We start from the raw sequence: 15,673 nt of genomic DNA on the forward strand, positions 1-15,673 counted from the left end.
ATTAATGAAGACGAAGCATATAACTTTATGTAACAAGCTATGTATTCAGTGATTTCATAAACCAGCTTTATTCATTCATTCAAAAAATTGCTGTGTTGTTGTGTCGAATCTCAACATTGGGACACATATGACCAAACCCAATGTATGACCAAACCTACAAGGTTATTTTTTCCCAATTAAAGTTGGTGTGAGGGCTGCATGGTGGCCAAGTGGGTAGCACATTTGCCTAACAGCACGAAGGTTGCTGGTTCAAGCCTCAAGCTGGATCATTTGGCATTTGTGTGGAGTTTACAATCCAGACATGTGGTGTAGGTAAATGAGGGGGAGTCAAAAGTTTCATCTTAAAGTTGGTCACTTTTTCTAAAAAAAAAAACCCCAACATTAAAAAAACTAAAATAAAAAAATAAAAAAATTACCATAAAAAAACACATATAGGGTACAGCGATTGTCCTCATGCTCAATTTTGATGTGTCAGCTATAAAACATTTTTTTTTTAATTTTTAAAATATACACTCCGAAGGACACAATACCCCTACTTTAGTCGAAAATAAGTGATGACCTCTGATTAAACTTTGATAAAAAAAACTCACAAACTGATGAGAGAAAGCCTAAGCACTGACAGTATTTGTGATGAAGATGAGGTTGTTTCTTCATGCAAAACAGATTTGAGGATTGAAGTTAAATTTAGATACTTAATTTTAGAGCTTTAGTGAAGATGAACAGTGTATGCAAAATTCTAATCAAACCAAATCTTGGCTCTCTCTCTTTACGTTCTCAAATTACAGGTTTTGCTTGTTGGTACCAAATCAACACTCTCCAAAACCGCTTTGCTCTTTCTATTGATGACTGTTCCATGTATCCCTCTAAACAGGTTAAGAGTCAGGGTGTCATCCTTGATAGGACTCTATCTTTTGATTCTCACATTAATAACATCACCCATTCTGCTTACTTACATCTATGCAACATTATCCGTCTCCGCCTTTCTCTTACCCCCTATGCCACTGCCGTTCTTGTCCATAGCCCTGTCACATCTTGTTTAGATTACTGCAACTCCCTTCTCTTTGGTCTCACTAATAAATCCCTCCATAAGCTTCAGTTATTCCAGAACTCAGCTGCCCGTATCATCACCAGAACCCCCTCTTCTCATCACATTACCCGTGTCCTGCAGCAGCTTCACTGGTTACCTGTTCATTTTCGAATAGTTTTTAAAATTTTGATGTTAACTTTTAAAGCCATCCACAATCTAGTCCCTCCATATATGCCTGCCCTCAGATCCTGCTATCTTTTTCCTCCCTCCACTAGTCTGTTCCCCCTGCTCGTCTGTCGTCCTTGGGCAATAGAGCATTCAGCCGCTCTGCTCCCCGGCTTTGGAAATCACTACCACCCGCCATCAGAAACACTGACTCCCTCATATTATTCAAATCAAGACTCAAAACCCACTTATTTAAGATGGCTTTTAATACTTAAAATACTTTTTTGTATCTGCACTATTGTTGTGTATATTTTTATATTATTTTTCTTCGATGTTTTATTGCTCTTGTTTTATTGTAAGGTGTCCTTAAGTTGGCACAAAGGCCCCTTTAATAAATTGTATTATTGTTATTATTATTATTATTAGTATTATTATTGGTTTCCCAGAGATGGGATGCGGCTGGAAGGGCTTCCGCTGAGTAAAAACATGCTGGATAAGTTGGCGGTTCATTCCGCTGTGGCGACCCCAGATTAATAAAGGGACTAAGCTGACAAGAAAATGAATGAATGAATATTATTATTGGGTGACGCGGTGGCACAGTAGGTAGTGCTGTCGCCTCATAGCAAGAAGGTCGCTTGTTCGAGCCTTGGCTGGGTCAGTTGGCATTTCTGTGTGGAGTTTGCATGTTTTTTCCTGCGTTCACATGGGTTTCCTCCGGGTGCTGCATTTTCCCCCAGTCCAAAGACATGGGGTACAGGTGAATTGGGTAGGCTAAATTGTCCTTAGTGTATGAGTGTGAATGAGTGTGTATGGATGTTTCCCGGAGATAGGTTGCAGCTGGAAGGGCATCCGATCCGTAAAACATATGCTGGATGAGTTGGCAGTTTATTCCGCTGTGGGACCCCGGATTAATTAGGGGACTAAGTTGAAAAGAAAATGAATGAATTATTATTATTATTAAGACAACATAAGGGTTAAGAGGAGTCATTTGTCACCTGCTGGTTGGCAAAGTCTGATATGAACTGTTTGGAAGCATATTTTAAATCAAACTCACACAGCAGAATCTGTCCAATAAGAATTCAGCGAGTCCCACAATCTTAAAGTCTAATCTTTTTCCTCACTCTCCCATTTCCAATATCCTTTCCATCTGCTGCAATAATACAGACTTGGTCATGACAGTCTGATTGTTGCTATGCTAAGTCCTCCCTGTCTTCACTTCCTGGCAACCAAACAGGAAACGGCAGCCAGCCGTCCTTTCGGTCAATAATAAAAGCCATCATCTGTGCAAGGGAGCACAGTCATCGTGATTGTTTGAACTTGTAAGGCTAATAAAGACTGATATTTCTTCAGCAGGAGAAAAAGAGGAACTTATCTAAAGGTCTTCCTTTGCCTCAGGAAATTACTTTACCCTTATCATTGTGACACCCAGCTGAGCTCCACAACAACCCAAAGGACGATCAGCGATCTCTAATTTCCCGCCCATTCCACAAGACATCGCTCATGCCGACTCGCATTATTTGTGACATTTAAATATTCTGCAGGACTCTGTCTTGTCCACACGCTGCTCCAAACGTAACAGGATCAATAGTTGAGCCTAGCAGAGATTATCATTCACGCTTGTCCGAGCTTTAAGAGCTCCTTCTCTGAAGTGTGCTTAAGAACACACGGCAGGATTGGAATATTATCTCACCTCAATGCCGTTCAGCAAGGGTCTGAACTCCGGACAGATAAAAGCACTCCCGGCATATGCAGCATCGATGTGCATCCACATTTTCTCTGCATTGCCTGACAGAAACAAACACAATGATGCGTTGAAAAACTAGTAACACTTTCTTAAAAATTTAATATCATAAAAGCAACATACCTGAAGGCTCTAAAAACTTAGTGCTATATATGTTTCTGGAGGCCGCAAATTATATAGCCAAAGGTACATCTGACAACATTTAATTTTTTGGGGGGGTCATTCAGTCAGTCATACAGTCAGTCAAACAGTTAGTCAGTCAACAGCGGCCTCAGGTGGATTTATGCGAGAACAGCAGGCATGAACGGCACTTGCGAGGTAAATTTGAGATCTCAAAAAGCGTACACAGTGGCCTCTCGTGGATTTGCGGAAACAAAAACTGCAAAAAAAAAACGGTCCCCAGAAATATATATAGAAGTACCTTTTCAGAATGAGCCTGGGTTGCATAAAAAGCTAGTTTAAACCAAAATTAAATTCTGTGATCATTCACTCACCTTCATGTTGATCCAAAGACTTTTTTAAAAGAAATACCTTTCACAATTCATTTTAAGTCACAATTCACACTATTAACTATTAATTCAGCTCCACAACCTACTCATTAGCTGCTTATTAAAAGCTAAAAAGGTAGTTGTTTAGGTTTTAGGTAAGATAATGTAAAATTATAACATACTTTATAAAATACATCATATCAAAGGATGATACTTAGGTTTTTGTTCTAATTAGGTTCCAATAAGCCCAAATAGCAAAGAGAAATAAGAAAATGCGTGTAAAATAAACACAGTGGGCCTTAAGAAGTTATCGGAAAGAAGACTTTTTTAACACATTTCTAAACATAATAGTTTTAATAACTCATCTCTAATAACTGATTTATTTTATCTTTGCCATAATGACAGTGAATAATATTTTACTGAATATTTTTCAAGACACTTATACAGCTTAAAGTGACATTTAAAGGCTTAACTAGGTTAATTAGCCTTACTAAGCAGGTTAGGGTAATTTGGCAAGTTATTGTATAACGATGTTTTGTTCAGTAGACTATCGGGAAAAAAGGTAGCTTAAAGGGCAACCCAAGCTCGTTCTGAAAACTTAGCCCCGTGTTTTTGGAGGCCATGATTTACGTGGCCGGAGGTGCGTATGGCTGCATTTAGTTTTTTCAAGCGAACGCTACGCACAACCAGTTTGTCCGGTTAGCTTGTCATGTTACATTGGCGGAGTGGAGGCCCAGAGGGAAGCCGGCCGCAACGACCTGGTTCGAGTCCGGGGAAGAGCCGTTCCAGAAATCAGGTAAGACAAAAAACAGAATCCAAAAAATAAAGCGAACGAGTTCATAATGGAGCGATAATGCGGTGAAAACCGAAAACTCAGTCAAAATCAGATGAGGGCTTTTCTTTTTTCTGGACAGCTTTTGTAAATCGTTGCTTGGGTTTAGGGAAGAAGGAGGAAGAGGGGGGGTCGGCCGATTGACTGGCAGCCAAGTCAGTCGTTCAATCATTCAGTCAGCCGGACAGACGATCGCTCAACAGCGGCCTCCAGTGGCTTTACACGAGAACAGCGCGGGCGTGAACGGCCCTTGTGAGAGCGAAAAAGCATGCACAGCGACCTCTCGTGGATTTGCGAAAACAAAAACTGCACAAATACGTACCTCCTGGTACGTATTTCACAGTCTCCAGAAACGTCCGTGGGGCTATTTTTCCAGAATGAGCCTGGGTTGTTAAAGGGGCTAATATTTTTGTCCTTAAAATTGTGTTTAAAATAATGTATAACTGCTTTTATTGTAGCCAAAATAAAACAAATAAGAGTTCCTTCAGAAGAAAAAAACATTCAGACATACTGTGAAAATTACAAAAACCAAGGGAGGGTTTAATAATTCTCACTTTAACTGTATATATATATATAAGCAAGAGCAAAATGTATGTGTGTGTGTGTGTGTATGTATATATATATATATATATATATATATATATATATATATATATATATATATATATATATATATATACATATATATATATATATATATATATATACATCGGATATAACTTATGACGCGGGTGGTGAGGAAGGTGTCATGGACGCTGCCCTCTCTATTCTGCCGCCCTAGGCGTGGATATAACTGCTCAGGATGCGGGTGGTGAGGGAGGTGTCACGGACGCCACCCTCTCTATTCTGCCGCTCTAGCCGGCCGTCACCTCTATGGACGCGCCGGCCCTGGCTACAGTGTGTCATATAATGTACATAATATTTGCAATTACAAAATGAGCTACAAATTATAACAGTTAATAAAATATAAGTAGTTCTTACATATAGGGCCCAGCTCAGTGATGCAGTCGAATGCACAGGATGCAGTTGTTCCCAGTGTTGCACAGAACTAAAAGAAACATCCAGAAAATCAGATAGATGGATTGATACGTTGTTAATATGCTGATTTTAATATTTGATGTAGTACTGAAACCAAAATAAATCAACCTTGACATTTATTTATGCTAAACTTTGAACGTTCATCAATACGTTTTGATCACAAAAAGAATGGTTCCTGCTCTGCTTGTTATTCCCCTGACACACAGGTCTTCTGGATGAGCCCAAGGCTAATTTTGCTAATGCGATTCAGAAAACAGGCTCTCCAAACAGCATTAGCCATCGCGCAGACCGCAGGGGACAGGTTCAGAGAAAGAGCAGAGACAAATGTCTAATTTGTTCTCATTTTATGCTCTCTAACTGTCTGAGTGGCTGCTGTTTTTCTGCCATGATGTTTGACTGATTATGTCATTTTGCTCTTGCGTAATGGCCAGAATAGAGGGATTAAACATTCAATTTAAAAGTGAATACTATAATATTTGCCAGCCTCTATCTATCTATCCATCCATCCATCCATTTATCATATATCTATCTATCTATCTATCTATCTATCTATCTATCTATCTATCTATCTATCTATCTATCTATCTATCTATCTATCTATCTATCTATCTATCATCTATCTATCTATCTATCTATCTATCTATCTATCTATCTATCTATCTATCTATCTATCTATCTATCTATCTATCATCTATCTATCTATCTATCTATCTATCTATCTATCTATCTATCTATCTATCTATCTATCTATCTATCATCTATCTATCTATCTATCTATCTATCTATCTATCTATCTATCTATCTATCTATCTATCTATCTATCTATCTATCTATCTATCTATCTATCTATCTATCTATCCATCAATCCATCCATACATCCATCTATCTGGATTGAAATTATTTAGTCCGAGTTTACCAAAACATTCTCAAATAAAGCATGTCATCAAGCTTTTGTACCTTACAAATCACTTTACAAATGTCAATAAAATCATTAAATAATTAGTTCCTAACTAAAATGTTCTGAATAAGAAATTTATTAACAATTTATAAGTTAAATTGGGCCTTTTGTGAAGCATCCAATTGAGATTGACAATACAAAGATGTTTTACAGTACTCTGGTCAATTGGCAAAGCAATAGTTGAGAGAAGCTAAAGATCTGAATGTGTCAGAATGTTTTAAACGAAAGGTCTCAAAACTGAGATTTACACATCACCTGAAAATCTGAATAAAAAAGCTTACTATTGATGTACATGTTCCAAAAAAATTTAGAATATTTGAGAATAAGGATTCTTAGGGTTCAGAAAATATCTAAATACTGTAAAGTATTACGTTAGGTATGAAAACATGCACTGAACTAAACTGCAGTAAAATTGCATCAGATACTTTTTTTTGACCTTGAGATCAGTCTTAATCAAAACTACTAAATGTTTTCATAAATTACAGGATTTTGACTCTTTAATTGCCAAGTTCACAAATGATGTCACTGATTTGTCGAAAAAACACACACACAAAATTTGTGTACCTTTTATCAGTCTTGGACAGGTGATCAGTAATAACATTGGCTGTGATGCTTCATTAGATTTTATTCTTTCTCCCTAATTTACTGTTGTTGTCTGTTTCACCCCATTGACTTCCATTATAACCATATTTGATGGTGCATAAATGCACAGTCTTTGTTTTTGTTTACTCCATGTAGTTCTGAGAGCTGAGATGCATATTTAGATTTTCTCAGACACATCAAGGTGTGTAAAGGTCACTATCACACACTCACAGACACATGTACACACACTTTAATTTGCTGTTATATAAAACTTAATATAAAATCCACAAACTAAGCTTTTTTATCAAAAGGGTTAATAGTGCCAACCAATGATCAACAGTAAAAAATACTAATTTTACCTCTTGCCAACAAAAAAACATCAACAACCAGAAATGCATGATTATATGGTGTCATGGTTTTGTGATAAAAAATTGTGGTTATAATGGAAGTCAATGGGGCAAAAACAGCCACCAACAGAAAACTAATTAGAAAAATCAATTAAAAGCAATGCATCAAAGGCAATGTTGTTTCACATGTCAAAGACTTTGATAAAAGGTAAAAAAAAAAAAAAATCCAGTACACAATTACTTTTTATATTGAAAATACATCATTTTGTGTGTGTTTTTCACCAAATCAGTAACATCATTTATGAATTTGGCAATTAAAGAGTTAAAATCCTGTAATTTGTGTTTTGATCAGGACTGAGGTTGATTAACAAATTTATGGGAAAAAAAATGGAAAACAAAAATTAGTCTGATGCATTTTTACAGCAGTTTAATTCAGTGGATGTTTTCATCTCAAAAATTACAAAATTGTATTAAATTTCCCCAGAATGTAACATTTATTTTTTTAATTCAAAGCATTTTCTCAATATATGTCAAAATAGATTTGTCACCAAAAAGCATCCTGCTAGCTGAAAAACAGAACAAGTTATGGCCAAATTAAGACACAAAATCACCCCAGAGTGGACGAAAGCATCCCCAACAATACATAAGGGTTAAAGGGATAGTTCACCCAAAAATAAGAATTTACTCACTAGGTTAATCACCCTTAAGTTGTTTGTAATCTTTAAGTGTTTTTTTTCTGTTGAACACAAAAGAAGATATGATGAAGAGAGCTGGAAACCTGTAACTATTGTCTTCCATAAAAACAAACATGGAAGTCAGTAGTTGCAGGTTTCAAAATATCTTCTTTTTTTGTTCAACAGCTAAAAGAAACCCAAACATATTTGAATCAAGCATGTGGTTAGAAAATAATGACAGCATTTTCATTTTTGGGTGAACTATGCCATTAAAGTTGTCCAAAATCAAGATTGTATCAATGCAAAATACTACATCAAAAATTGAGTTTAGATGTATTTACAGTAGTAAATTTACAAAATGTCGCTGTGGAACATGTACTTTAATTGATAGTCTAATGATTTCCGGCATAAAACATTATTATGTTGACCCATACACATATATATTAACACATATTATTACAGCATTTGTTTGTTGTCCATGTAGTCATTGGATATACATACAAAAAATGGTATAAGTCCAGCAGCTTTATCCTCCTTTAGGATCCTCTCCAGTGCATCTCCTCGCACAGAAAACTTGCTGTCGGTAGGAATTTTCTTCATTCTCACTCCACCTATCAACCCTGCCCTCTCCACCGATGAGTGTGCCTGAAATACCAACAAAACACTGTTATTTCATTAAAATTCATGTTTCAGAATAAAGCCTTTACTGTCAGGACCAAAAATTGCCAAATTAGACTTATGCAGACACATGCACTGAAGCACTTCAGTGTTATCCTGGCACAGCCCTGCAGTAAGACCCTTTAGCACTGTTTGACATTTACGCTCAACAAGAATCTGGCTAACAGTGCTTTTTTATGTTGCGTTTTTATCATGGCTAAACAAACCTGTGCAGCTTTCTTTCATAATGGCGTGTTGTCTCACCTGATCAGATGAATAGGCAACTAGTTTGGATATAATGTCAGTCTCAGATCGGTCAGGATGGTCCGCCTGGATCAGCCTGACGATTTTGGAGCGAGCAGCAAGAAGGGTTATGAGAGTGGCTTCACTGGCAGTGCTCTGTACAAACAAATAGCACAATCATTTATTAGCTTAACCAAAATAACGACAACTAAACTGTTAAAAACAAATAAAACCAAAACAAAAGAATGACAAAAACACACACATATACTGTAAAAACTCCAGGGGCTTCATGTATTAATGTATTATTCATGTATTGCGTACGCCAGGTTTCACACTCATGTTTGGATTTACTAACGATGAAATTAACGTGAGAATGTGCGTTGGTCCGTAGCAACTTTATGTCTGACGTACGTGTATTTCTTGTGTGCATTTGTTTTATTTCCATTGGCGACTCCTAGAGGCAATTGTGTTAATTTGCACACTACAAAGTAGAGTATCGCACCAACACATGTGAAAAACATTACTATTAATTTATAATTGATAAAATGGGTTAATTGACACATTTTTTTTTTACTAATTATGCGATTTTGAATGTATAAAAGCATTTGCAAATGTATACAACCCTTAGTCTATAACAATGACAGTGTTGGCCTCATTAGAGGACATTGTCAATGGTCGAATCCGAAGGGTACGCATTTTTTAGGGAACACAGTGATTTTATGGCCCACGATGATGACTGGCTTATTAGCCATTTCAGATTTCCAAGAGCTATCCTCAGCTCTGTGCTGAGTTGGGTCAAAATTTTTTAAGAGAGACAGCGAGGAGGCTCCAAGGTGGAAGGGTGCGCGATGGGTGGCTTCTTGGTGAGTGATGTATTTAAAGATATTATTTAAGTATTTTATTTAATTTTATTTAATTTTATTTAATTTAATTTTATTTTATTTTATTTTATTTTATTTTATTTTATTTTATTTTATTTTATTTTATTCAGCATAATTATTTACCTGCATATCAGAAGACCGCAGTTAGCAGTTAAAGACGTGGCTGTTAGACCCCTCAACAACCCACAAACTGACCAAGAGCGCAGATACAGTGATGTCCATTCTCGCACTCGGTCAGTTGTAAAGCGGGTGACTGGGCAGCTGAAATGCCAGTGGTGCTGCTTTGACAAGAGCGGAGGGGTGCTGCTATTCCACCCTAACAAAGTGTATCTCTAATACATCTCTGTCTCCCACAGACACGGATACTACTCCAGACAGTAAAGTGTTGCCCACAATAGAGGCAACTCTCTCCTCAAAGGGTGTTAGTTCAGCATCCCCTGTTCCCCCGTCTGTTTGGTCCAAACTTTGAAGTTTCTCTTCTTGCTTGCTTTTTTAGTTTGGTCACATTAACATATTTATAAGGGGGAGGAGGCAGGGAGGGGTTTTCCTCATGTGCGCTCAGTTTCACGTTAATTCGAATGTACAAAGAGAATATGCGAGGGAATCCGCTTTGCAAGGGAATTTACAGGTTTGTCCGTAGGCAATGTTTGAGGGTTAATTCAACACAAGTTTTTGTGCATGAGGTCTCTGGTCCTGTGAACTGCTTTAAAACATGCATATTTTATTCGATGACATAATCTCAACTGAAAAATGAAGAGAGGGCAGGTAGCAAGAAGCTCCTCGTAAAAAAAAAACAACCAATAGCAAGTGGTTTTAATCACAGCTCTGCCATGAGAGTAGTTGAGTTAAAACGAATCAAATGAAAACCAAACGAGAGTCACCTTGAAGGAAGCAGGGAATGCCAGACACTAGAAAGCATTTGCTTGGTCAGAAGATTTGATGAGAAACTGAAGTATGAGGTGACCAGAAAAAAAAAATCATTGATCAATTTAGGTAGAAGTGACAAACTGCAAGCTGTACATGTTTATAACAGGATGCTTATATGCTCAATTTATTGAGCAGGTCTAATAATTTGTAGACATGTTCAATATTACTTGAAACATCATTTCCCTCATCTTGAGTACTGTATTGAGTGAACATCTTCAATCGATGCTGTTTGGACATTGTAAAAGCAACAGTGATGAATTTTCATCAGCTCTCCAGCTCTGTTTTGTATGTTCTCAATGACTGAATGAGAAGACTTCCACTCGAAACCCCTCAATGTGGATCAGCTCAGCTCATTGTGAGGCACGAGTTGTCTTTGATTTTCCTGACAGGGAACACCCACGTCCTGATTACTAATGATTCACCTTAATTTATGATATATCCTTGCAAAGGCACAATCTGTGTTTTCATTAAAATATACAAAAACACAAGACAGGCTCACTGAAAATATATGCCCAGGACTACATTTTTAAGAGCCGACAAATATGTACCCTAGACTATGTTTTTATTACAATTTTTATTTTCATAAATCCACCCACACGGAAAGAACCTATATAAACTTATATGTAGATATAATATAGGAAAACGGCCAATTTTATATGTCACATATATTCAAAACCTATATCAAAACCTATTAAAACATATGTTCATATAGGTTCTTTCCGTGTGGGACTGTAATGACCTTTCGGTCATATTCATCTAGAAACTGCATTAAGACATTAAGAAAACATTGTATTTTGCATTGAATTTGGGGGATGTAACAGTGATTGTGTGGATGTGTATATGCTGTAGTATGAATCTGGAAGTGACTTGAAATTGGAAAAAAGGCTATATTGACAAAAAAAAAAAACATGCCATTGTGTTATACATTTCTCTCTTTTCCACTATCTTAGAAGAAAGCATTGACTCAGGAAAATGTGTAGACATCATAGCTTTTCATCGCCTCTCACTTATTTGCCATAGTTAAATTCCATAACATGCCATCTACATGTGATACCAATTTCAAGTGTTTGCTCATACATAATTTTATTATTATTATTTTTTTTGTTCTTGGTTCTTGTTATTACCTTGATAATAGAAAATATGAGCTAGGCATCATGTATGACAGTTGCCAAAGTGAGATATATGAGCTATATAGGAGACATATCTTGTATGTACATATAGAGCTTATATGTGGATATAAAGAAGCTATACAGTAAACCTATATGGCCTGTATATGCACATATATGCACCTCGATTTTGCCTATATGTTTTGCCTCATTTGCTGTAACTAAATATCATCATAAATGTTACTTCAAGATGGAAATGCGATGGCGACTTCAATTCCACTTTTTTTGGTCAATAGACAGTTGCAAAGTCACTCATAGTGTGAATCAGACAATGCGCCCTGTGCACCTTGCTTTTTAACTGCCTTCTGTACCTCGTTTTTTTGCTGTTGCGCAGTTGTGCACTCAAAGTAAAAAAAAAAGTCAACTCTGATCGGGTAAGCGTGTTACATCAGTCGCGTCTTTTTCATTCTCTAATCAAATGAAGGCGACGGCGGGGTTTCAATTGAGGCGAAAGCAATGTTTGTGTCGCCAAGACAACTACGAAGACTTTTGAAGATAGAGGAGAGACTAGTGGTTACTATTTTGAGTTTTTAGGAGCTGTATGACAACACAAATCTTGAATATCACAATATTATTAAATATTAAAATTACACCAATATCAACAGCAACACTAACGCACAATACGCAGCTGATTCAATCGTTGCCTAGCAACATAAAAAGTGGACTGCGCTACTTTTTTCTTTTAAAAAAAAATAGGCCATTGTGGTGCACTTTTTTGGAACATAAAAGCGCATTCGGTGCGATTGGCCCCTTACTCTGCTTCATACTACCATGATAATAAGTGTTGACTACTTTAGCTCATCCATGAACATGATTTCCACAGTAGTCCTATAGGATGTAATGAAGACCACTACCATCATTACACACTCAGTCAAAACTACACGCTTTATTGCGCCCTCTACTGGTCAAAATGACACATTAAATTTAATGTCACATCTACCACATTCACCACATTAATCCAACTGTGCATTTTTGACAAAAGGCTAAAACATTCCTTCCTTCCTTCCTTCCTTCCTTCCTTCCTTCCCTCATTCATTCATTTATTTATTCATTTTCTTGTTCGGCTTAGTCCCTTTATTATTCTGGGGTCGCCAACTTATCCAGCATGTTTTACACAGCAGATGCCCTTCCATCTGCAACCCATTACTGGGAAACACCTATATACGCTCATTCACTAGGGACAATTTTAGCTTACCCAATTCACCTAAAGCGCATGTCTTCATACTTGTGGGGAAAACCGGAGCACACGGAGGAAACCTACGTGAACACAGGGAGAACATGCCGACTCCACACCGAAATACCAACTGACCCAGCCAAAGCTCAAACCAGCAACTTTCTTGCTGTAAGGTGACAGTGCTACCCAATGTGCCGCCAGGCTAAAACATAACATGATAAAAACCTGTTCTTAAACAGTTGCTATACACCACCTACTCTTATTTCATATGTCAGATGTTGCAGGGTTATTATGACTTACAAGTGATTCTTTAGTGAAAATAACACAGTGTCAAATTCCGAATATTACTCGCAAAATTGTCTTCTACTTCCACCTGTTCTCCTCCCCTCTCTCCTGTGCCCACCTTTTCGGAGATGCATTGCTTACCAAATCCGCAAACTCCCTCATTAGGGCATGCTATCGGTGAAAATAATGCCTGTTGTTGCCATAGTGAGCTCTCTGAAAAGCCCAGAGACAAAACCATCCAGGAGGAGGACACACTCTAAAGCGGCCTTAATGACAGAGCATCAAACCGACTGTCATCAGTAGGCTATCCGTACGCTGTGCTTCCTGTGTCTCTCTAAATGATCACAGCTGCTCAACTGCGGCATCAATAGTGACGAAATGAACAGAGGCCGCTCTTAACGCACGGCCCGTCTGGCTGTCTCCACTCGTGTGGAGCTGACGTCTTAAAAGGCAATTTCTACAGGACGTAACAATTTTCAGGGCCTGGACAACAAATCAATGACAAGCAAATTGTTGTGTGAGCCTTTTTTGATATTTGTTGTTTTTCTTTCAGAAGAAATTGTCCGGATTAAATACGCATTGAGAGCATTGATGATTGCCCAGTTGGCATTTTAGGTGGTTTTGAAATGTCCACATTTGTGCACCTGGCACAACATCCTAATGGGAATTCAGATATGCAATTATTTTTTTAAAGGTGGCAAATCCTTGATTATATCTTGTCAAATATTCTTCTTTTCAGGTTAGAGCAAAACCACACAGTGTTTGTGAATTTTTAAAAATGCAAATTAGCTGCTGCTTTCCAAAAATGAGTGGAGTCTTTACACACTTTATTATTCTATACAGAAACAATCCAATCTCATGCAGGCCAAAATGACATGGAGCGGATAACAGCCTTAAATCTCTTGAGACAATATTATGATTCACAAGGGTAATTAACAGATTTAATTAAATTTAATAAAATTTTATTTATTTATTTATTTTTTAAGGGGTCTTCACCTTTATTTGTATAGGACAGTTGTCACTGTCACACAAGGAAGAGAAAGATGGTTATATCTTTAAGGCTATTTATTTGTGCAATGCAACAAATGCTGAGAGATGAAGCAGGTAAGTGGTGTAGCAGAGGGAGAGCGATCTCACACACAGTTCAAATGGAAAGTTTCAGATCTTCGGCAGAGATGGCAAAATACACATATCCTCTACTCAAGTAGAAGTACAGCTATTCATGTTTAAACGACTCTGGTTGAAGTACTGACTACACTATTGTACTCAAGTTAAAGTAAAGAAGTATGGCCTGAAATTTGTACTTAAGTAAAACGTATTCATTACTACAAGCTGTTTTTGTTTCGCTACCTGTTAAAGTTTTTTTTTTTTTTTTTTTTTTACGTGGTATTAGATTTAAAGATCAGAGACATACAGTACAAAGAATTTAACCCCATTTAAATGCTTGATCTGAACAGATATGTGTCTCGTTTACCTGTGATCTGGTCGAACAAGGCGCATCTTATTACCGCAATGACAAGAAATAGATTGATTGAATCAAAAAGCCGTTCAAATTGCGCAGAGACAAGAAATAATATAGATCGCGCCACAAAATACATTAAAACTAAAATAATGAGCCCAACTTAAAAATGTAAAGAGTAGAAAGTACAGATATTTGTGTAAAAATGTAGGGAGTGAAAGTAAAAAGTTGTCAGAAAAAATAAATTGTTAAGTAAAGTACTGATACTAGAAAAGTCTACCTAAGTACAGTAACAAAGTAATTGTACTTTGTTACTTCCCATCTCTGATCTTCAGTATTACACCAACAAACCTTTAGTCACTTCCCTTAAGCAGGTGTATTTGCATACACAGGAGAAGCAGGACATCCACGGAGGAATAAAAGGGGAAGAGGGAGAGCCGATAAGGACAACCATCTGACTTTAATTCCAGCCAGTGAGTGAATGAAGGAGGTGAGTTTATGTGGTGCATGGGTGATTGCAGGTGCAGGTGATCAGTAATCAGGTGATTGTTTACGGGTGTGGTGAGTGGTGGATGGTGAGGGAGAGTGGTGATTGGAGCTGCAGGAACGAGCTGAGGGTGTGACAACAGTAGAGATTTTACAGGCAGGAAAGTGTGGGGAGCAGAGACAGGGGAAGGACCAGCAAAGGAACTCAAGCTGGGAATCAAACTCAGGTCATTGTGAGTACATTGGTGCTATGTGTCAATACACTAACCGACAGAAATTTCATTTTTAAAGGGCACCTATGATGAAAATCATCTTTTGGAAGCTGTTTGGACAGAACTGCGTGTAGGTCATATTGGGGTGCTGTAAAGAAAATACGTCTCTTTATTTTATTTTCGAGGCTAAAATAGGATCCAAATCACTCCCATTTTAAAGCCCACCGCAATATGATGTAGGAGTGTGGTTTCCCCACCCACCAATTTGATTGATAGCCGCATATTAACAGGTCTCTGTAGTAGCATGTATAATCATATCAACAAGATATGC

The 15,673-nt window shown here is 37.4% G+C and overlaps 1 protein-coding gene and 1 long non-coding RNA gene across 5 annotated transcripts in view; one reads left to right on the forward strand and one right to left on the reverse strand.

Moving 5' to 3' along the window:
• The window catches only part of LOC147840126 (uncharacterized), a 402,217-nt gene that overhangs the window by 214,038 nt on the left and 172,506 nt on the right, over nucleotides 1-15,673 (forward strand). The window lies entirely within an intron of this gene.
• ddc (dopa decarboxylase) overlaps nucleotides 1-15,673 on the reverse strand; it is a 44,584-nt gene that overhangs the window by 16,709 nt on the left and 12,202 nt on the right. For 2 of the 3 annotated variants that reach the window (NM_213342.1, XM_087285549.1), the window contains 4 exon segments: nucleotides 2,883-2,977; nucleotides 5,235-5,301; nucleotides 8,354-8,497; nucleotides 8,774-8,908. In NM_213342.1, coding sequence (NP_998507.1) covers nucleotides 2,883-2,977; nucleotides 5,235-5,301; nucleotides 8,354-8,497; nucleotides 8,774-8,908 — 441 coding nt within the window. 3 annotated transcript variants of the gene reach the window in all.

This window comes from Danio rerio, chromosome 16 (genome assembly GCF_052040795.2).
Source record: "Danio rerio strain M-AB ecotype USA chromosome 16, GRCz13ab, whole genome shotgun sequence".
Classification (NCBI taxonomy): Eukaryota; Metazoa; Chordata; class Actinopteri; order Cypriniformes; family Danionidae; genus Danio; species Danio rerio.